We start from the raw sequence: 21,502 nt of genomic DNA, 5'->3' as shown, positions 1-21,502 counted from the left end.
AAAGGACTAGAAAAGATGACTTTGAGTTTTTTACAGCTCTAATATTTGAGAATTTAATAATTGCTCAGTAGTGAAAGTCAGATTTCTCGACACTAGAGCAATTAGTTTGTCCACCTATATGTATTCCTTCTACATTTATCTGCCTGAAGCCCATTGCCACTAGTATTTTCCAAGATGGAAATGTGCCTGGCTGGTATAAGCCCAGTGCATTTTCACCAAGAAACTAGACCCAGCCACCCAGCCCATACTCACAGTCTTATCATTCCTCCCATTCATTTACCCATTCACTCAACAAACGTTTATTGAAGGCCTGTTAAGTGCTAGGTACTAATCTTTAGAACCTACTCTATGGCTTTTCAGTCCATCTTGCCTTCACTCACTTTTTTTTTGACAAACCAGGCAGACAACGGTGTAGGAAATGTATATTTAATCATTCTCTTGAACGATCAGCACTCTAACACCAGTTTTCCATAACAACATGTAATACAGTCACCGTGGCTCCAAGGTCCAGGAAGGCAGTGGTTAACACATGAAAAGTGTGGGAAGGGGGCTGGAAACATATTCTTGTCCATCAAAGCTTCATTCCTCAGGGCCTCAATTCCAACAGTCATTGTCCTTGCTTTCAAAAGTCTCTGTGTGCTTTGTGAAAAGCATATGTTTGTTGCCTTAATTTGAATCGTGGCCAGGCAGGGTCTGGAGATCTAAATTCAGAGTAAGAAAACCTGAGCTAGAACTCAGGCAGCTCTCTTACAGAACTTGGCTTGCAGGGTAGAATGAAAGGAAAGAAACTTAGAAGCTCAACAAGCTGAAGATAATCCCATCAGGCATTTCCCACAGGCCTTGTCAACTCCGTTCGCTGAGAGATGTTATTCTGGTGCCTGATAGAGTTCTGGCTCTCTGTGCTGAGGCAGCAGCCAAACAGACAGAATGCTTACTTGCCAATGACTAATGTGAGGAAGCAGACAGCTTTGTTGGCTCCCCTCTTTCTATGCCCTTTTCTACTCGAAACCAGGGTTTCTTAGCCCTGACACAGTTGACCCTTCAGATTGGGTAATTGTAATGGGGAGACATCCTGTACATGGTAGGAGGTTGAGCAGCATCCCTGGCCTCTATCCGCTAGATGCTAGTAGCACTGTATCCTCCTCCACTCCCTCACTGTGGTAACAAAAATTGTCTTCAGACATTCCCTTGGGGATGGGGGGCGAAATCACCCCAGCTGAGTCCCACTACTATTGAAAACTGAGGTCATAGCTGTCCATGCAGGACGGAAAGGAGAAGCCTCAGAGCTTGTGATGATATAATGCCATCTATTCAGGGTGAAAGGTCCTTCCCTGGACCATTCACGGATGAACATCATTTGAGAAATAAATCCACATTTGTTTAAAAAGAAGGTGCTCAGTTTATTTATAAAATCAGTGTTGCCGACTGCTTTGTTTATGCTAAAATTATGATCATTTTTCTTATCTTTGGCATTTGTCAGTTGGGAAGAGAAGCTGAGACACCTTTGGAAGCATCATAAAAAGTAAATCGTTTGACCCATTACTAAAATGCAGCTGCCCCTGAGTTGCGAAGTGGCAGTCAATTAGCAGCGTCTTAGAGTACCTACTACAGCTTAATTTGTGGAATATAAGATGTGGATATATTGGGATAGGCTTTCCAGGAGTTTCCTCAGAGCAGCATTACAGCACATATAACTAAAAATTCAGAGACAAAGGACATTCAATATCCTATCCTATCCTCTCACTCCCCAGGTGATAGGTAGGGGGAGGTCCCTGAGATCTGAGATCACTTGTTCCATGTGCACTTTACTTATCACTCTTAACACACTTGCCTAGTTCAGATGAATTATTTTCCCAACTTCTAATATGCCTCTGAAGATAGATTTATCTTGTTCATGTTGGAGTCTTTTGCTTTTGGCTTCCTTTTGTTTCTTGTTCTTGTTTGTTCACTCCAGACTTCCAGATATGAATTCATTTCCTCCCAGAAATATAAAACTAGGTCATATCTGGTGGTGAAATACTTGTGTAGATCCCTGGGATTGTGGAAATAACAGCAATAAGATACCATTATAGCCATTTACAAAACAATTATTGAGAACTGAGAGCTTCCCTGCCACTGCGTGGTGTATCTCTTGTTTAGAAAGGGGCTTATTTTTCAGTATTTTGATGTTGTTCTATTGAGGCCACATGGTCCCATGGGTTGCTGGGGAAAAAGAGATAGCTTGCATCTCTCCTTAATGGGGTATCATCCCAGTGGCAGTCTCAAGGAAGAGACGGGTCCTCATAGTAAATGAGAACTGAGAGGAGTCTGGGCAGTCTCCTGAATAGAGGTGGAAGGGTGGTTTCTGCTGCAATTCCTAACCAGGGAGTGTGTGTGGCCTAAAATGCCATGACTCATTATATTGTGTGTCTCAAATAATGTTCTATTCATTTACTTTTATTAATTTTTTTTGAGATAGGGTCTCACTCTATTGCCCCACCTGTAGTGCAGTGGTGCAAACAAAGCTCACTGTAGCCTCAGCCTCCTGGGCTCATGCAATCCTTCCACCTCAGCCTCCTGAGTAGCTGGGACCACAGGTGCACCTCCATGCCTGGCTAATTTTTTAATTTTTTTGTAGAGATGGGGTCTCACCATATTGCCCAGGTTGGTCTTAAACTCCTGGGCTCAATCAGTCCTCCCATCTTGGCCTCTCAAAGTGCTGGGGTTATAGGTGTGAGCCTCTGTGCCCAGCCTTATTCATTTACTTTAAAAAATCTACTTGATTTATGGTTATTCCTCTATGGTGCCAGGGAGGAAAAGGTGGACTGCAGCTAACTGGGTAATTGTATGTAAGCCTACATGTGCTGCCTGTGAATATTATCCATTAGATGTATGTCATGGCTTTTTTTTTTTTAAGCTGTCAATTATTACTGTAAGGGAATACAAGGTAAAGATGAGTCAGCTATGTTATATAGGACATTTTATTTAGTTGCAGGTTATTAAACACTCATTTGCAGTGTTGTGGGGAATCAGCGAGAGAAAAAAGTGCTTTTCCCTGTACTAGTGAGATTCCCAAGTTACAGTTTCCTTAGGGAAATCTCTGCTGACAACTGCGGAGGATTGGAAATGATGAAAACTGGCGGGTTTCCTTACAAAGAATCTCCTTTGTTCGCTGCACTATAGTGAAATCTTGGAGAACAAGAGAAGGAATGAAAAGAAGCAGATCAACAGATCTTTACCTGCCCCTGAGGACTTAGCAATGTAGGCAAGGAATACATGCGCCTTGGAGAGTGTAAGCTATAAATCATACATGCATGCCAAGAGGATGTAAAATACAAAGACCCTCGGGAAGGTGGGATATAAGCTAGGAAGCACTTTCCTAAAATGGATAAAGGAAGTAGTGGGTATAAGTTGCCATAGAGTAGAGAAGATTTTCAGGAAAAGACAGTGAGGGAGGGAGCAAGACCAGAAAGTAACGGTAGGTAGCAGGTAGTGGTAGGCAGCAGTAGTGGTAGGTAGTAATGGTGGGTAGGTATGTGTCTGTGACTTTAACTTTGATATAGTAATGCCCAGAGAGTCACTTTAGGCTCTGGAGCAAAGGAAGGCTATGATGAAATCATGTTTCAGAATACTTCGATTCTGGCACCGTGTTTCCTATCAGCTAAAATAGGGAAAGGAAGGAGCAGGCACAGTGTTTCAAAACCAGGCTGGGTGTGAGATGATGAAGGCTGGATTAGGGTCCATCTGAGAGGCAACATGGGAAAATGTGATAGGTAGGGGTTAAGAAATTGACATGAGGGACAGAGGGGAGACAAAAATAGCTCTGAGGCTCTAAACCTGGAGGCTTGGTGGGGATTCCACTGAGTAATATGGGAGTATCAACTGGAATTGCATGATCTCAGCTTTCTACACATTTCATATGCAGAAGAATATTCAAAAGGAAATATCCTAACAACCATTGGAGCCAGAGGACTGAAGTGAGAAGGAAATCTCAGCAGGAGGGCTAGTTGGTGAGTCATCTGCCAACTGTCCACGGGGGCCGGCTGGAGGGGCAGGGAGGGGTTTTCATGTGAATGATGATATGCATGTCATCATGCTTTATAAATAACAGTGAAATTCAGGGTCATTAGTCAGGGCTAAATATCTCTTTCTCTTCAATAAGTTATTTTGCCTTCATTGATGACTGAGTAACTTATAAGGTATTTGAATTTACACAAATACTTGAATTGTATGTTATTTTTCCTATGGGTCTGTCAATGAAGTCTAGGCTGTTTGCTTACCTAACAAATGATTACCTTTCCCAGTAGTAGTGGAAATAATGTCACAGCCCTGGTGTCATTAAATGTTTCTCTGTGTGGCTGATGCTGAAGGCTATCTGACTCTCATTAGGAGCACAAGCACCCACAGAACCAGTCTCCCACACTATTTGTGATTAATCTCACCTGTTGTAACAATGACTTTGCATGCTTTTTTTGTGGCCGAGGCACATTATTTTAGCATCAGGTAAGGGGCGAGAGGCAGAAGTGCCCAGCTGATGGCAAGGAAAGAAGAGACACACAGAGAAGCCTTTGAGTTTAGCAGCTGTAGGTGACTCCGTCTTTTGATCTCAGATTCTGTGAAGTGAGAGAAAAAGTTAAGGATCAGCAGGAGAAGCTGGATATCTTCTTCACATGACTGGTTAGCAAAGAAAAGTACCTGAAAAACAGAACAAGTTGTTTCTAATACAGGCAGTTTTTTACCCTTTGCCCACCTTTCCATAACTGGCTTAAAAGTAGAGCTTTCTCTTTCTTCAAAGAAAATTCCATTCTGTGGTCCACTCCAGTGAACACTCAGCCGAATGAAAAACTATACCAATACAGAGATTGTTATTGGTTACCAAATAAAGAATAGGCTAAACAAATAGCCATGGCCAGTTCTTGGCTTGAGATGCATTTTCCCTCCAGGCAGTGATCTTTACAGGATCCATGTTATTACATTAGCTTTCATCATACCATTATATAGTGTCTGGGAAGTATTATTCCCATTCTGAAGTAGAGAAAGGTAGATGTAAAGAAATGAAATAATACTTCTTTTGCTCGATTTCCTCCCTAGACAATCCTATCTCTCTCTCTCTTTTTTTTTTTTTTTTTTTTTTTGAGACAGAGTCTCGCTCTGTCGCCAAGGCTGGAGTGCAGTGGCCGGATCTCAGCTCACTGCAAACTCCACCTCCCGGGTTTATGCCATTCTCCTGCCTCAGCCTCCCGAGCAGCTGGAACTACAGGCCCCCACCACCGCACCCGGCTAGTTTTTTGTATTTTTTAGTAGAGACGGGGTTTCACTGGGTTAGCCAGGATGGTCTCGATCTCCTGACCTCGTGATCTGCCCGTCTCGGTCTCCCAAAGTGCTGGGATTACAGGCTTGAGCCACCGCGCCCGGCCCCAATCCCATCTCTTTTATTTCATTTCAGCTCTGTCACTTACCAGCTGTGTGACTTTAGGCAAGTTACTCAATATATGTGCTCCAGTTTCTTCATCTATAAATAGGGCTAAAATACTAATAACCTACTTCATAGGGTTCTTATGAGGATTAATGAGTTAATGCATGCCAAGCACTTAGAACAGTGTCTGGCCCATAATAAGCACTCCATAAGTATTGGCTGTAAAAACAACAATAGAACCAACATCACTCAAGCCTACTAAGCATCACTTTCATGCTGGTCATTTCCAAGTCTACCTCCTTAGTTTGAACTCTGTCCTGAGTTCCACATCTAGATTTCCAGTTGCTGCTAGATAATGTCGTTTAAAAACATAATTATTCAGTAAATATTTCTGAGTACCTACTATTGGGGTTCAAAGGAGTCCAATAAATAACAGCCTCTTCCCCAGCTTAGCTCTGAAGCAATTAAAGAGAAGGACAAAAAAGTAAGGCAACTGGAAGATCAAAATATCACCCTTAGTGTTGAAAATCTGTTAATAGAGAATGAGGCTTTGTAGGCAGGCAAGTGGGCTACAGCCTAGACTCCCCAGTCAGACAGAACCAGACTGGCACAAGTCTACTGCAAGAGCAGATTCTACCCCTGAACAACTGACGGCCTGGAGGAGCACAGCAGAATGGACACGGGCTTCCTAAGTGTTAGCAAAAACAAAGAGAAAAAGAAGGAGCTGAGCTACTTATGTCCAGCTGCTCCTAATATACTCATCAATCAGATAAATTAATTCCTTGTTCTCCGGGGAAGAGTGAAAGAGGGAGGAAGAGAGAGGCTAAAAAGATTACACTGGTGGGGATCCCTTCTCATAAAAGGAAATATATGGAGTAAGGGTGTAGTGTTTTCCCCAAAACCTATCACATGCTGGAGTATTGTGCTAAGCACTGGGCATCGCTACCTGGGTACACTATGGGCATTTTAAACTGAACATCTCTAAAACTCTCATCTACTCCTCATACGTGTTGCTCCTATGTTTTGTTTTTTTTTTTTTTTTTTTTCCTGGTAGCATCACCAACCTTCTAAGTATTCTGGGTAGAAATATCAAACCCATTTTGACTTGTGATTTCTCTTGACTTTCACATTTGCATCACCGAGGACTGCACATTATTTTGTTTAAGCAACTTTTGATTCTTCCCCCTTTTCTTTCCCATTGCCCCTGCCCCAGTTAACACTCTCACAGTTTCTCCCCCAGACCATTACTGTAAGCTCCTGACTTCATGTCTTCCCATTTTATCCAAACCATTTTTTGTCTTCCAGCCTGAACTCTGCCTTATCTATGGATCCACTTCAGTCATAATTAACAATCCTTTCCCATAGGTACTAAATCTACACTGTGATTAATTTCTCTTTTGATACTTACACTATTCATTTCAGTATCTCAGGGGGCTTAAAAAAGTACTCTGAACATACTTGGCACACAATAGATATTTGTTAAATGAATGACCTAAATTAGTAGTATAGGCAGAGAACACAGGATGTAAATCCCATGGCCCCACTTAATTGTTTAAAAACATGTATGGAGCACCTACTTCGTGTATAACAATAAGAAATTCTGCTATTTTCTTAATTTTAAGCTACTAAATGTTGCATTTCATCCTAGACTGACACTTCAAACACTTGTTTTGATGTATCCAACAAGCATGTAAAGAAGAAAGATCTATTAATTGAATAAAAGGTGTGCTCAACGTCTATGTCTTGTTCCGTTATGGCTCTTGCTACTAGAAGACATTATTTACACAGTTTGGAGCTTTTTACTGAGAACTGGACTGAGATACTGTTGTCAGCACCCATTGTTTTAAATGACCAATACTTCAGTCCCTCCTTCCTTCAGTCCCTCCTTCTCTTCTGCGAAGGCCTTTCATCAGATACTGACTCATTTGCCTAGGTATGGGCAACTGACCCAAGTTGAGTCGAAGTCCTTCTTGGGAATGTAGAATGAGACTGATGAATTGAGGTTCAGTCTCATCACTCTCTTAAGAGATTTTTGAATACAGGAATACTTGGCAACCACCTCTTGCCATATGGACTAAAACAAGAGAGAGTAAAGAAAGAATTAAGTAGAAATGAGAGACAAAGAATCCCAATGGGCTTTAAGTTCCTGGTTCCAGCTGTTCCTGAAGTCAACTGAACTTCCTGTCTTTGGTTCCATCACATTCCAGTACACTTCATACATTTCCCTTTCAGCCTAGGTTTATTTATACCCGTTTTCTGTTACAGGCAACTAATAATCCTAACCAGGATAGTTGCCAATTTGTTCCTCAAGATGGCGCAAGAGCTCTCACTCTCATATATAATTTTTTAATTAGATACTTTTAAGAAATTGCAGTAAAAACACAACAAATGTACCATCTTAACCATTTTTAAGTGTACAGTTCAGTAGTGTATATCCACATTGTTATAAAACAAATCATTAGAACTTTTTCATTTTGCAAATCTGAAACTCTATACTCATTAAACAAAAACCTCTTTCTCCTTCAACTCCTCCACCCTGCCCCCTGCTAACCACCGTTCTACTTTCTGTTTCTGTGAATCTGACTGCTTTAGGTGCCTTGTTTAAAACATAACAGTATTTGTCTTTTTGTGACTGGCTTATTTCACATAGCATAATGTCCTGTAATGTCCTGAAAGTTCATTCATGTCGTAGCACATAATAGGATTTCCTTCCTTTTTGAGCCTGAATGTTATTCTATTGTATGTGTATACCATATTTTATCTAGTCATCTACTAATGGACATTTTGGGTTGATTCTACCTCTTGACTTTTGTGAATAGTGCTACTGTGACCACTGATGTGCAAATATCTGATTCAGACTCTGTATTCTTTTGGAGGCATACCCAGAAGCAGGACTGTTAGATCATATGGTAGTGCGTCCAGAATTGGTTGCTTCTGGTGGGTTCTTGGTCTTGCTGACTTCAAGAATGAAGCTGCGGACCCTCGCGATGATTGTTATTTTTTTATTTTTTTATTTTTTTCCTCTTTGAGACGGAGTCTTGCTCTATTGCCCAGACTGGAGTGCAGTGGCACGATCTCGGCTCACTGCAAGCTCCACCTCCGAGGTTCACGCCATTCTCCTGCCTCAACCTCCCGAGTAGCTGGGACTACAGACGACCACCACCACGCGCGGCTAATTTTTTGTATTTTTTTTTTTAGTAGAGACGGGGTTTCACTGTGTTAGCCAGGATGGTCTCAATCTCCTGACCTCGTGATCCGCCCGCCTCAGCCTCCCAAAGTGCTGGGATTACAGTTGTGAGCCACCACGCCTGGCCTGAGTGTTACAGTTCTCAAACACGTTGTGTCTGGAGTTTGTTTCTTCAGATGTTCAGATATGGCACGTCTGGAGCTGCTTGTTCCTCCTGGTGGGTTCCTGGTCTCGCTGACTTCAGGAATAAAGCCACAGACCACTTCAGTGAGTGTTACAGCTTTTTTTTTTTTTTTTTTTTGAGACGGAGTCTCACTCTGTCGCCCGGGCTGGAGTACAGTGGCCGCTCAGCTCACTGCAAGCTCCGCCTCCCGGGTTTACGTCATTCTCCTGCCTCAGCCTCCCGAGTAGCTGGGACTATAGGCGCCCGCCACCTCGCCCGGCTAGTTTTTTGTATTTTTTTAGTAGAGACGGGGTTTCACTGGGTTAGCCAGGATGGTCTCGATCTCCTGACCTCGTGATCCGCCCGTCTCGGCCTCCCAAAGTGCTGGGATTACAGGCTTGAGCCACCGCGCCCGGCCGAGTGTTACAGCTTTTAAAGGTAGTGCGGACCCAAAGTGTGAGCAGCAGCAAGATTGATAGTGAACAGCGAAAGAACAAACCATCCACAACCTTGGAAGAGGACCCCAGTGCGATGCCGCTGCTGGCTCAGGTGGCCAGCTTTTATTCCCTTATTTAGCCCTAACCACATCCTGCTGATTGGTCCATTTTACAGAAGGCTGATTAGTCCATTTTACAGAGTGCTGATTGGTCCGTTTTTACAGAGTGTTGATTGGTGCATTTACAATCCTTTAGCTTGACACAGAGCGCTGATTGGTGCATTTACAATCCTCCACCTAGGCAGAAAAGTTCTCCAACTCCCCACTTGACCCAGGAAGTCTGACTGGCTTCACCTCTCGGTAGTTATTTTTTTAATTGTTTTGATGACACTTTATACTATTTCCTATAGCAGTTGCACCATTTTACAGTCCCACTAACAGTGCATTAGGGTTCCAATTTTTCCACATCCTCACCAACATGTTATTTTCTGTTTTTGCTTTATTTTGTTTTGTTTTTAGAGTAACCACCCTAATGGGCATTAGGTGATATCTCATTGTGGTTTTGACTTGCATTTCTCCGATAATTAGTGATTAGCATCTTTTCATTTGCCTTTTAGTTATTTTTATATCATCTTGGGATGAATCTGTCTTCAAGTACTTTGCCCATTTTAAAATGAAGTTATTTGATTTTTGTTGTTGTTGAGTTGTAGGAGTTCTTAATATATTCTGGATTGAAACCCCTTATTTAGATAAATGATTTACAAATATTTTCTCACATTCCATAGGCTACTTTTGTGTGTGTGTGTGTGTGTACAATTTATTTTTTAAATTGATATATCAGAGAGTTGTAGATAATTTTGGGTTCATATGTATAATTTCAAATTAAAAAATCATAAGAATATGATTTATTCAGTTAGATTCAGCAAACATTTATAGGGTACTTATAATGTGTAAGGTATTTTGTGCCCAGTGCTAGGTTTGATTTAAATGGCGGCCTCCTGACATACTCCTTTCACTACAGTTTGAACCCAGTTTAGCCCCAGGAAGGATGGTCTTAAAAGTCATAATTCAGTCTATGCATTTTCTTGATACTAGCTCAACCTAAGGTTTTGTATGCTCTAAAGCACTGCAGGGAGACTAGGGTGCTGGGAGACCAGTTCCATCTAAGGGTTTCAGATTAATCCTGAGCCAAATTAGTGGGATCATGAGTCAGTCCCATGAGGGATGAACAAAACTAAGTCAGGCTCCAGACTTTAGTCTTCAGATTCACAGGCTTCTCAAAGTCAGGGTGGAACCAAACCTTGGTTTCTAGTCTAAGATTTGGAGGGCCTGAAGTCCAGCTGAACATATCAAAGATGTCAAGTAATTAATTATCACTTCCCCACTGCTATGCCAAGGTAGTCCTACTGAGTTACACAGAGCCTCAGAATCCTAAACACTGTTCCCCAGACAACCGGTCAATGAGAAAGCATACAAGATGAAACCTAATTGCCATCTTCGACCTATATGTCATACATATTGTTTTGTGTTGGGCTTTCTCTTATGTAATACAATCTTAACTGGAATTGAGTGATCAAACTCTTAGTGAAGAGGACTCTATAGAGATTTTTGTGCCTTGGTATATGTATCTATTAATGTAATTAAATTTTAATTTAGATTTTACTCTTTCCTCAGTAAATCCATACAAAAGTAGGGAGGAACCCACCTGTCACTTTGATATCCCCTGTTGCTTTGGCAATGTCATTTTCAATCATACAGGAGTATGTGTTGTTGATCGTAACATTGTATAGCACAGACACAACCTTCATGGTCACATTCTCAGAGTTCAGCTCAAAGCTGGTATTGGAGACTTCCGAGAAGTTGGCTCCCTGGTCAACTTGGGATGCCCAGACCACTGTGGGCTGGGGGAACCATCGGGGAGCCTCACACCGCAAGGTCTCTGAGCTGGCGTTATAGTCCACATTCACCTCTGGCATGCTGAAGGCTGCAGGGTCAAAAGTCGGAAAGAGCAGATGCCAAAGTCAGACACATAAGTACTAGGTCTTAAAAATGCAGTCTTTTTTTTTTTTTTTTTTTTAAACCATTGAAGCTACTCAGTACTTCCTCAGAGGTCCATCTGTGTGTGGCCGATTGTATTATAGGCATGAATAATTATTTGCTCATAGTATTGCTATACATCACAACCCTTTGGCCAATCACAAACCCCAAGGACCTAAATTCTAGGTATATTATTGTTACAATAGATAATTTTCTCCACGTAAGAGGAACTTCAGTGGTCATAAAAAAGCTTATCCCTTAGGGAAATTAGGCATTTTCCTAGGGATCTAAGAAGCTTCCGGATTTTATGTATTTTTCTCCCTGGAGGATAAAGTTAGGGTGGGGAGGGAGAAGGAGAAAGAAGAAACAAACAGCATTCATCTATCACCCAGAGAAATTCCATCCACAAGCTTTGTCATCACAGAGATTTGGAGTTTGCTTGGGCAGATATCGTCCAGCTCTGGTATCCAGGGATAGAAATAGAAATTTGTTTTCCTCCAAGGTAATTCTCCTCACTAGAGAGGTAACTGCATTTTGAAATTAAGACTTAGCTTCCTCCCATATCCAGGCAGAGAGACAGTTGTGGAAAAATGTTAAAGCCTGGGCTTTTTATGGGGGAAAAATATAATTTATTAATTTATTTGGCATCTTCCTTTACCTGGGACTGAGCTGGTGCTGAGTAAGTAGTAAAAGGAAAGCCCTTGCCTAACCCTTAAGGAGTCTGTTATCGAGCAGGGGAGACAAGACTCATATGCTCGGAGCAGGCAGGGAACATGCTCTTGGGAGATGATGTGGGAAACTAAGTTTACATGACAATGAACCACCATTCATTGAGGGTATACTCTGTGCCAGTACTGTATTCCAGACCTTATTTCATTTGATCCTCACAACACTCCTGTGAATACTATCATCCCCATTAAAAAACAAATCAACTTTTGGGAGGCTGAGGCAGGAGAATGGCGTGAACCTGGGAGGCAGAGCTTGCAGTGAGCTGAGATCCGGCCACTGCACTCCAGCCTGGGCGGCAGAGCGAGACTCCGTCTCAAAAAAAAAAAAAAAAAAAAAAAAAAAAAATCAACTTTTAATTTTGAAATAATTTTGGGTGTACAGAAGAGTTGCATAGAAGGTATAGAGTTCCGGCATAAGCCTCACCCAGTTTCCTCTAATGTTAACATCTTAAATAACCAATGTGCATTAGTCAAAACTGAGAAACCGGCCAGGCGCAGTGGCTCATGCCTGTAATCCCAGCACTTTGGGAGGCTGAGGTGGGCAGATCACCTGAGGCTGGGAGTTCGAGACCAGTTGACCAACATGGAGAAAGCCAGTCTCTACTAAAAATACAAAATTAGCTAGGTGTGGAGGCGCATGCCTGTAATCCCAGCTACTTGGGAAGCTGAGGCAGGAGAATCACTTGAACCCAGGAGGCGGAGGTTGTGGTGAGCCTAGATCGCGCCATTGCACTCCAGCCTGGGCCACAAGAGCGAAACTCCATCTCGAAAAAAAAAAAAAAAAGAAAAAACAGAGAAACTGTCATCGGTACATTACTATCAATTAAATACCAGATTTGATTTGTATTTCAAGTTTTTCCACTAATGTTCTTTTTCTGTTCCAGGATTCCATCCAGAACACCACCATGCTTTGGTCATCATGTTGCCTGAGTTCCTTCTAGTCTGTCATGTTTTCCCAATTTCTGTATATTCCATGACCTTGACTGTTTTGAGGAGTACTGGTTAGGTATTTTCCATGACCTTGACAGTTTTTGAGGAGTACTGGTTAGGTATTTTGTAGGACGACCCTCTGTTGGAATTCATCTGATGTTTTTCTCCTGATTAGACTGAGGTTACAGGTTTGAGAGAGGAAGAGCACAGGAGGCAAAGTGCCCTTCTCATCACATCCTATCAGAAGGAACATGCTGTTAACATGACTTATTAATGATGTTAACCTGGATCACCTGACTAAAGCAGTGTTTGCCGGATTTCTTTGCAAGCTGGATTTCACTAAGTCCAATATACCCTGAGTGGGGTAGGGAAGGTTTCAAGCTCCATTTTCTGGAGGGGAAGAGATCTAAATAAATTATTTGGAATTCATCTGTAAGGGGAATTTGTTTCATATCCCTCATTTATTTAAAAAGTATGAAGTCATATGTATTTATTCTATACCTTTGAGTTATAATTCAATACTATGTTATTTATTTTGTTGCTTAAATTGCTACAGCTTTGCCATTAGAAGCTCTTTCAGTTGGCTCCAGTATTCCTTTGACATGACCCCATTTTAAGATGAAGAAACTGAAGCTCAGAGAGATTGCTTTGCCCAGGTCACTGTACGTACACAGCTCTGATTCTAGATCTGAGCTTCGAATCATTGCACATACATGTTATGAGGTGTGCAAGAAAGGCCTGTGCATACTAGTTTAGGCTGGAAAGGCCCAGTTTCGGTCTATCCTTCAAGGCTGCCCTCCAATGCCAGCTTCTCCAGGGGGCTTTCCCGTGCCTCCCCTCCTATGCATTTGAACGGGATCTCTCTCTTCCTCTCAATCACTCTATTTTTATTTCTCTTAAAGCATTTGATACACTTTACTAATTATTATCATTTACAGACTTTTATTATCTCTGTCTGGATGCTTAACTCTGTGAGATCTATACTATGAGCTCTGCAAGGGTAAGGGAAATCTGTTTCATCGTCTTTGTACTCCTCACAGTACCTGAGTCCCTTGTATATAAATTCAGAAAACATATGTTAAATTGGGTTGGCAACAAAGGGTGGATTTCACTGTTGCAGGGGAAGGGGAATTGATACGTTTACAGGGCAGTGTTGTTTTCGTTTTGGTTAGTTCCCTTTGAACTTCTAAAATGTGCCCACTGTCATGAGTCTCTGAAGGTACTGATTTCAGGACTGGACTTGGGTCTACTTAGCATGGAAATGTCCCAGGCTAGGCTGCTCTTATTACCTATACCAGGGGCTGCCACAAAAGAGACTACATTTATTTTGTTGAATAGAGAACACACCGGGAAATTCAGAAGTAGTGAGAACCCAGAACAAAAGATTTTTAAGGCCTCTCTTATAGTTGGCTACTTTTGGGGTTGGTGTGGGTCTTGGCCATAAAATGGCAAAAATAGCTATTAGCAGAATTGGGAGCGTCATTGTCTGATATTGGTCACAACATGATATTTCATCAGCAACTCATAATCTTTAGCCTCAAATACTTTTGGTGCTTAAAAAAAATGTCTCTCCAAAGTAACTCACCTCCAGTTTTATACTCAAGGTTAGCATTCCCCTTGCCTTTAGAAGTGATGATGTAACATTTGTAGGTGCCAGCGTCTGTAAGTTGTACATTTTTCAGCCGCAGAGAGGCATTGCCAACTATCACTTGATCAGCAAACACTGCTGTCCGGCCTCTGAACATTTCATCCTGCTCCGACAGCTCATCTTTGCCTTCTTTGAACTCATGGACCAAGCCTATAACACCTTCCTTCAGCCATTGTATCACGATATCAGAAAGTTTGATGTCAGGTTCAAAAGTGCAGCTCAGGATTCCATCCTCCCCAATGTTCCCAGCTGAGGCAACAGTAGTGACTGTGATGGAGTGTCTCCCTGCAGTTCAGGAAGCAAAGATCAATGCTAAGGGAAGCCTTGGAACTTCTACAACCAAACCCTTCATTACTGAAAGCCAGACAGAGACTTCTGTGATAAATTAAAAATACAGAAGAACATGAGAGGCATTAAGAAAAAGAAGACAAGAAGAGAAAGAGCAGGAAGACAATCGTTTTGATATATATATATAGCAGATCTGTCATATATAATGGCTTATATAAGACCAAGTAACCCAAACCCTGAGAACACACTGGACTTGGGGTTTGAAGATGAAAATTCAAGTCTTGATTTTGTCACTTAATAGCCATGTAACCTTCAATAAGTCATGTAACCTTCTTGGATCTTAGAAAATTGGAGGTAACAATATCTGTCTTACCTACTGTATTAGTCCATTTTCACGCTGCTGATAAAGACATACCTGAGACTGGGAAGAAAAAGAGGTTTAATTGGACTTACAGTTCCACATGGCTGGGAGGCCTCAGAATCATGGCGGGAGGTGAAAGGCACTTCTTACATGGTGGTGGCAAGAGAAAAATCAGAAAGATGCAAAAGCGGAAACCCCTGATAAACCCATCAGATCTCATTAGACTTACTCACTATCACAAGAACAGTATGGGGAAACTGCCCCCATGATTCAATTATCTCCCACTGGGTCCCTCCCACAACACATGGGAATTATGAGAGTATAATTCAAGATGAGATTTGGGTGGGGACACAGCCAAACCACATCATTCCATCCCTGGCCCCTCCAAATCTCATGTTCTCCCATTTCAAAACCAATCATGCCTTCCCAACAGTCCCCCAAAGTATTAATTCATTTCAGCATTAACTCAAAAGTCCACAGTCCAAAGTCACATCTGAGACAAGGCAAGTCCCTTTCACCTATGAGCCTGTAAAATCAAAATCAAGCTAGTTACTTCCTAGATACAATGGGGGTACAGGCATTGGGTAAATACAGTCATTCCAAACGGGAGAAATTGGCTAAAACAAAGTAGTCACAGGGCCTATGCAAGTCCAAAATTTTAAAGCTCCAAAGTGATCTCCTTTGACTCCAGGTCTCACATCCAGGTCATGCTGATGCAAGAGGTGGGTTCCCATGATCTTGGGAAGCTCCACCCCTGTGACTTTGCAGGGTGCAGTCTCCCTCCCAGCTGCTTTCATAGGCTGGCGTTGAGTGTCTGTGGCTTTTCTAGAAGAATAGTGCAAGCTGTCAGTGGATCTACCATTCTGGGGTCTGGAGGACAGTGGCTCTCTTCTCACAGCTCTACTAAGTGGCACTCCAGTGGGACTTTGTGTTGGGGCTTCAACCCCATATTTTCCTTCTGCACTGCCCTAGCAGAAGTTCTCCATGAGAGCCCCACTCCTGCAGCAATCTTCTGCCTGGGCATCCAGGCATTTCCATACATCTTCTGAAATCTAGGTGGAGGTTCACAAACCCCAATTCTTGACTTTTGTGCACTCACAGGCTCAACACCACATAGAAGCTGCTAAGACTTGGGGTTTGCACCCTCTGAAGCCATGCCCAAGCCCCTTCTGGGCACAGCTGGAGCAGCTGGGACACAGGGAACAAAGTCCCTAGGCTGCACACAGCATGGGGACCCTGGGCCCGGCCCACAAAACTATTTTCTCCTAGGCCTCCAGGCCTGTGATGGGAGGGGCAGCCATGAAGACCTCTCACATTTTCCCCATTGTCTTGGGGATTAATATTCAGTGCCTCATTACTTATGCAAATTTCTGCAGCCAGCTTGAAATTCTCCTCAGAAAATGGGTTTTTCTTTTCTTTCACATTGCCAAGCTGCAATTTTCTGAACTTTTATGCTCTGCTTCCCTTATACAACTGAATACCTTTAACAGCACCCAAGTTACCTCTTGAATGCTTTGCTGCTTAGAAATTTCTTCTACCAGATACCCCAAATCATCTCTCTCAAGTTCAAAGTTCCACACATCTCGAGGGCAGGGGCAAAATGTCGCCAGTCTCTTTGTTAAAACATAACAAGAGTCACCTTTCCTCCAGTTCTCAACAGGTTCCTCATCTCCATCTGAGACCACTTCAGTCTGGACCTTATTGTCCATATCACTATCAAGTTTTTGGTCAAAGCCATTCAACAAGTCTCTAGGAGGTTCCAAACTTTCCCACATTTTCCTGTCTTCTTCTGAGCCCTCCAAACTGTTCCAACCTCTGCCTGTTATCCAGTTCCAAAGTTGCTTCCACATTTTCAGGTATCTTTTCAGCAGTGCCCCACTCTAGTGGTACCAATTTACTATATTAGTCCATTTTCATGCTGCTGATAAAGAAATACCTGAGACTTGGAAGAAAAAGAGGTTTAATTGAACTTAACAGTTTCACATGGCTGGGTAGTCCTCAGAGTCATGACAGGAGGTGAAAGGCACTTCTTACATGGCAGTGGCAAGAGAAAATGAGAAAGATGCACAAGCGGAAACCCCTGATAAAACCGTAAGATCTTGTGAGACTTATTTACTACCATGAGAACACTATAGGGGGAACTGCCCCCATGATTCAAATTATCTCCCACCAGGTCCCTCCTACAACACATGGGAATTATGGGAGTATAATTTAAGATGAGATTTGGATGGGGACACAGAGCCAAACTATATCACCTACTTTAAAGGTTTCTTATGAGGATCAAATCAAATGGATATTAACTTGATTTGCAAACTGTAATTACACATATAAGGTATTGTTATTCTCAGTTAACCAGAAGTGGCACAGAAGTGAAATCTCATGTTAACTAAATGTGGCTAGTCATTCTGAAGAATGCTGAATTCTAAAGTGCTGTGACTTTTATCTCAATTTGAATGATGAAGAAACTAAGGCATTGAGAAAATAAGTGATTTGATCAAGTTTACAGTGCTAGCTATAGCATAATGAAGAATTGTGTTTAATTCGGTTGACTTTTGGTTTAACATGAAAGCCACCCTCTCCTCTCCAAACATACCACCAGTAGAAATATTAATTATGTGCCAGCTGTATCCAACTACTTCTTCCTCGCTTGGCCAGACTACAGCCCACCCAGTCAGGGAAGGATCAATCAGCTGTTCATTGTACACTGGGGGCTGCTGACTGAGGACACCTACTGGGGTGATTTAATTAACTGAATCTTCTTGAGAGGCTCTTTCTGTGGCTTGGATATGAAACTAAGGGCAGATGGCCTTGGAGCCCAAGAAGAGAGTGGAGGAGACACAAAGAAGTATGGGAGAGAGACCAGGGGAGAGAAAAATGGAAAGAGTCTTCTATCCCCAGAGCTGTCTTGGATCCTGGGGGTGTTCAGGTCTAGTTCCTGTCCTAATCTCTGCATATCCTTTAGACAACACCTGATATTAAAGTGGCCTGCACAAATCTCTCTTTCTTACAGCCAAAAAAGCCCAACATAACGGGTCCCGAGCACTTCTTAACTGGACTTTTCAGCTTCTTTATTGATATTTCTACCTTTCATCTTTGCCTCCATCCAATCCACTTTACATGCATTAATCCTACAGGTAGACCTTCTTACAATATAATTTGAACATGTCTGTTTCCTAATCACTCATCTTTAATGGTTCCTAAGAGCTGTGGAATGGATTTCACATTTTCCAGCCTGACCTTCAAAGCCAAATACTGCCTGGTACATAGTAAATGCTCCATACATATTAGCTCTTATTGCTATCTTTGCAGCCCTATCTCCAACTACATCCTCTCATAGTCCATTCTGTCTATCTGTATCAAATTATTTGTTGATTTTCTGCCTTCAATAAAAAACACACAAACAAAGCAGACATGTGTGTTTTTTTTAATGTAAGAGGTAAACATTATCGGCATAAGGATATCCTTGGCTCTTCTCCTCTTCCAGCCTATTAGGGGTTGGAATTATCTCATTGACTCCTAGACCTCTACAAAGTCAATGAGGGTAATGAATGAGGAAGAGAGAACTGGAGAAGCTAATCTAGATGGATTTGCAGCAGAAAGAACAGAAGGCTACTGATGGAAGAAAAATTATAGCTAGAAAAGGAGGAAGAGGAGACAAAAATAAGTACATAGCCTGGTTTGGAAGGATGTTTTAGAGGCTTGAGATTGTGAGAAGAGAGACTTTGGAAGCAGCTGCCATGCATGGCCATTCCTGTGGGAGATCTGGGAGAGGAATTATAAAAGGGGACAAAATGAAGTTTTTGTGGTGTAATAAGAACACAACACACCTCCATTCCCTGCCTTGGTATTTTCTTGAACATTGATTTAAAGATTCAGTTTGCTTTTCAAGTATTGTTACTTAAAGACTGATATCCAAGGCATCCCAGGCTAGCATGGGTTATACAATTACACTATGCGCCTTCACACCCCTGTTCATCTTGCACCTTTTAATTCACAGCTCACACTTCTTTACCACCAGTTATCCAAATTCTACTTATATTCAAGTCTGTTCAGATGGCAGCCCTCCCATGAAACCTTCTTTTAATTAACGAAAGGAAAAATTAGTAGATTCTCTCTTTACTTTCTTGTAACTTTTTTTTTTTTTTTGCCTTTATTATAGCAGCTATCTCCCTCTACCTGGTCTCTAGTCTATCTCTGGAACTAGTTTGTGAGTGTTTCAAGAGCAGAGACTGTCTTAATCCTATCTGTAAGTCCTGTAGTGCCTACAGCTATGTTTCTGCAGAGAAAAATAATGTTTGTTGAGTTTATGAATAAATGACTAAATAAATGGAAATCAGTAGAAATCAAAGCATTGTTTGAGATAGGCTAAAATTATTGTAGGGGTAAGGGATGTTTGGCGGGATTACCACATCTAAGTTTTGGGGAAATGTGAGCCAGTGAAAAGGAAGGCAATAAAAATACAGAGAGGTTCACAATAAAATCATGAATCAAATACAACCATGTTAGAGCAAGGGTAAATTTGAGGGTTGTTGATAAAGTGCCATTAAAGTTGAATTGAAAAATTACTTCTCAGAAAAAAAATACATGATTAGCATGGTTTATGGAGAGAATGAAATGGCAATGACATATCTTAGTTCAGTAATTGTATTACTGAATTAATTTTAATATGTTGGCCTTGAGCTCACAGGTAGGAAAACCAGCCACCTATCTCCCAGAGAAGCTAATGATTAAAAGCAGCAGCTGTAGAGTGCCCCAGGGACCTGCTGCAGGTTCTAGTCATTTAAGGTGCATTAATGATGTGGCAGATGGAATGAGTGTAATGTTGATTAAATCCCCTCCACCCCAATGTCAAATAAAGAAGAGAAATAAGAGCCAGTGAGAACTTAAAAAAACCACAGGGACCTAGCCATTGCTTTGCACCCAGAAAGCAGTCAATAAAATACTTGTTTGTTAAGTGAATAAATGATTGTTAAAAGTGATAAAATTTAATTTGCAAGCAACCACATGTAAATATTATTTCTCACAAGAAAAGAAACTATTCAGACTTGCAAACAAACATAGGCTCAAGGAGGATTATACCATCTGGCCTCGTATGACTCTCCAGGCCTATTGACCACCAGAGATTCTTTCTTATTTTTGTTTTTTGGAGACAGAGACTCACTCCACCAAAGATTCTTGTGTGATTTGTTGAGTCAAAGGACAAAAGGGCCCCATGGAGATGGGTTAGAGGCAGGTACCTATTGATAGAGAATTCATTAAATGGGCACAGATTTTAAGCATTTCATTAGCCTCTAACATTTCATCAAACCCCTTTAAAATTGGAAGACTGAGCCACTTACTGAAAATTAATTATCCAGCTTGTGAGGGCTAATTACTAGCACAGCTCCTGTCTGCATGAGGAAAGTGGGGCTGTTAAAGCGGGGGCAAGAGGAAACCTGAGCAGCCCTGTGTTCACACGGCGGGAGGGAGTACTATTCAATCAGTGCTCCGTTGTAGGAGCAGGAATATCCTGAAGTGGGGGTACGGGTAACACAAGGCAAGGATTCTTTGCAGAAACTATGATGCTAGGGCAGCCTACAGCACTGGATAAAACCTGGAAAATGAGCTGTCCTTTGAAATGACTCAGAAAGACAAGTTCTGTACATTCCAATAGCATAGAGAGCATGCTAGATGTCTTCAGCAGATGGTCATCAGCATCTGCTAAAACTCAGCTGTCCAGATGGGCACCACAGCACACGGCTTACAAGGTGGAAATGCAAAGATTAACCTTGGGATCACACCTGTGAGTGCCACTCTTGCCAAAGAAGACGGTGGGGTTGAGAGAACAGTTCGTTCTGTGAGAAGAAATTTAAAAGGACACTGGGCCAGGCCAGATACGGAACAATGTAGGAAAGCAGCAGAACATGGTGTTTGAGAACATGGCACAGGTACAGGCTGTCTGGGTTCAAGTCCCAGCTCTGCCACTTATTGGATATGTAACCTGGGTCAAGTTTTCCAACGCTTTATTTCATAATTTTTTAAAATCTGTAAAATGGCGATACTCCCTTAGAGAGTTCTTGAAAGGACTTAATGATACGATGCAGGTAAAGTGCTTAATACAGTACCTGAGTTGCCACATGCTAAACCTTAAATCAGTATTGATATTGATAACCATTATTAACTAGAATCATTTGGAAAGATTGCAGATCAGAGCCCCAGGAGGTAAGGAAAGCAACATTTCACTAAATGTTTGCTTACAGTGACTCATTTTAAGCCATGAGAGAGTAAGAATGACCATTATGCCCATTTATGGATAAGGATAGAGACTCCGTGAGGTTAAATGGCTTGCT

The 21,502-nt window shown here is 41.8% G+C and overlaps 1 protein-coding gene across 1 annotated transcript in view; it reads right to left on the bottom strand.

Moving 5' to 3' along the window:
• Positions 1-256: 256 nt before the first annotated feature.
• The window catches only part of LOC105479103 (V-set domain containing T cell activation inhibitor 1), a 70,397-nt gene continuing 49,151 nt past the window's right edge, over positions 257-21,502 (bottom strand). The window contains exons 3-6 of the mRNA XM_011736916.2: positions 14,462-14,809; positions 10,887-11,165; positions 4,422-4,592; positions 257-2,032 (exon numbers count right to left, since the gene is read on the bottom strand). Coding sequence (XP_011735218.1) covers positions 4,468-4,592; positions 10,887-11,165; positions 14,462-14,809 — 752 coding nt within the window. The 3' untranslated portion in view covers positions 257-2,032; positions 4,422-4,467. The remainder of the gene's footprint in view (positions 2,033-4,421; positions 4,593-10,886; positions 11,166-14,461; positions 14,810-21,502) is intronic.

The sequence above is a fragment of the Macaca nemestrina genome, chromosome 1 (assembly GCF_043159975.1).
Source record: "Macaca nemestrina isolate mMacNem1 chromosome 1, mMacNem.hap1, whole genome shotgun sequence".
In the NCBI taxonomy this organism is placed as follows: domain Eukaryota; kingdom Metazoa; phylum Chordata; class Mammalia; order Primates; family Cercopithecidae; genus Macaca; species Macaca nemestrina.
Note: the sequence above shows the minus strand (reverse complement) of the source record. Positions and strands in the feature narration are given on the sequence as shown.